Below are 1,372 nucleotides of genomic sequence, written 5' to 3' on the forward strand. Positions count from 1 at the left end.
ACTTGACAAAACTGATTGACGTTTGACATGGCGCAACCATAATTCACAACAAACAATATTTTACCGATCTGGCAATGTGGTCTCTGATCACGGCCATCACATCGAAATCCCAAAAAAAAAAAAAAGACAAGATCACGCGGGCAGGAGAGTAGCCCGTTAGAATCGCATTAAGGAAAAAAGTTGAACGATTTTGACATTAGCCGTTTGTTTACATTTTTTCGTTGTTTACAATTTGGTGGTGGCTTTTTACTGCAATTTTCTTCATTTTCGCTAGTGACAACGTGTGTACACATAAGATAAAGAATAATTTAACACAACGGCATGATTTTTAGAAGAATTTGCATAATAAAAATGATTTTTCATGCGTTCAACAATTTCGCGGTTCTCTTCGTTGTTTACTTCTTACAACAAAGATGGCGTCGAGATTTCGGCAGCTAGAAAATAACTTTTTTCGTTCTTTCCTTCCCGCGTGATCTTGTGTCTTTCGTTCATGATTCAACACCACCTTGTATAAATTCGCCTTGAAAAATGTAAGCCATGTGGAAATAATATTTAACAATAAGCATTTTATTAAATTCGACAAAAATTTTTCAGATGAAGTGAACCAATTTTAAGATTTACGTTCATATCTCATTCGTTTTTGATGTAAAACATACTTCAACAGACTAGAAATGCCGAGGGCATAAAAATTTGTGAGATATTAAATTAGCCTCGTAGTTTAAAACTATACTTTTGGTAGTTATTGATATTATTTCCGATCATACATATTGTAAGTTAATGACTACTTTCTGTAGGAATAGTCGACTTTGCAAGAAATTGTATGGTACCATACTCGCCAGTTGTCATCCAATTCTTATTAGTTTTGAACATATTTTCTGCTTGCCCTTTCAAAAGGCCACAAATCAAATCTGCTTTAACAGTTCGTAAGCTAGCAAGATTAGTTGGCATGAAACCTATAAAAAGGGAAATTTAGCTTATATGGATACATTTTTCTCAATAAAGTTTACCTCTAAGACATGTTACAAATGACTCGGTGAAGTCCCAAGAGAAATCTCCTATTAGCTTCCGGTAGTTGAGATCTCCTTTGAAAATAATAAGATTGGCCTCTGAAAGTCTGGCGTATAAATTTGGATTGACATCGTGCATTCTATAAAATATAGAAAACATTTATGTCTGTAAATATATGTAGATATGTATATACCTTGTAATACATTTCATCATTACCGATAGTATTCATATGGACTTGTCCAAAAATAATCTAATGGTGCTATTTCAAATTTACTTTCATTAATGAATCTTTGCCATCTCATACCATATTCTTTTAGAATAGGTACACTGTGGTTTTGTAGAAATTGTAGAGTCCAATTGAAAT

General features: G+C 33.2%; 1 protein-coding gene across 1 annotated transcript; it reads right to left on the reverse strand.

Moving 5' to 3' along the window:
• Window positions 1-546: 546 nt before the first annotated feature.
• Window positions 547-1,372, reverse strand: LOC118744171 (damage-control phosphatase ARMT1-like; the record flags this gene model as incomplete). Its single annotated transcript, XM_036476961.1, is given in 3 exon segments — window positions 547-953; window positions 1,008-1,147; window positions 1,202-1,372. Coding segments are annotated over 3 exon segments (339 nt in total). The 3' UTR covers window positions 547-774.

This window comes from Rhagoletis pomonella, unplaced genomic scaffold, assembly GCF_013731165.1.
Source record: "Rhagoletis pomonella isolate Grant_MI unplaced genomic scaffold, Rhpom_1.0 Rhpom_scaffold_00008, whole genome shotgun sequence".
In the NCBI taxonomy this organism is placed as follows: domain Eukaryota; kingdom Metazoa; phylum Arthropoda; class Insecta; order Diptera; family Tephritidae; genus Rhagoletis; species Rhagoletis pomonella.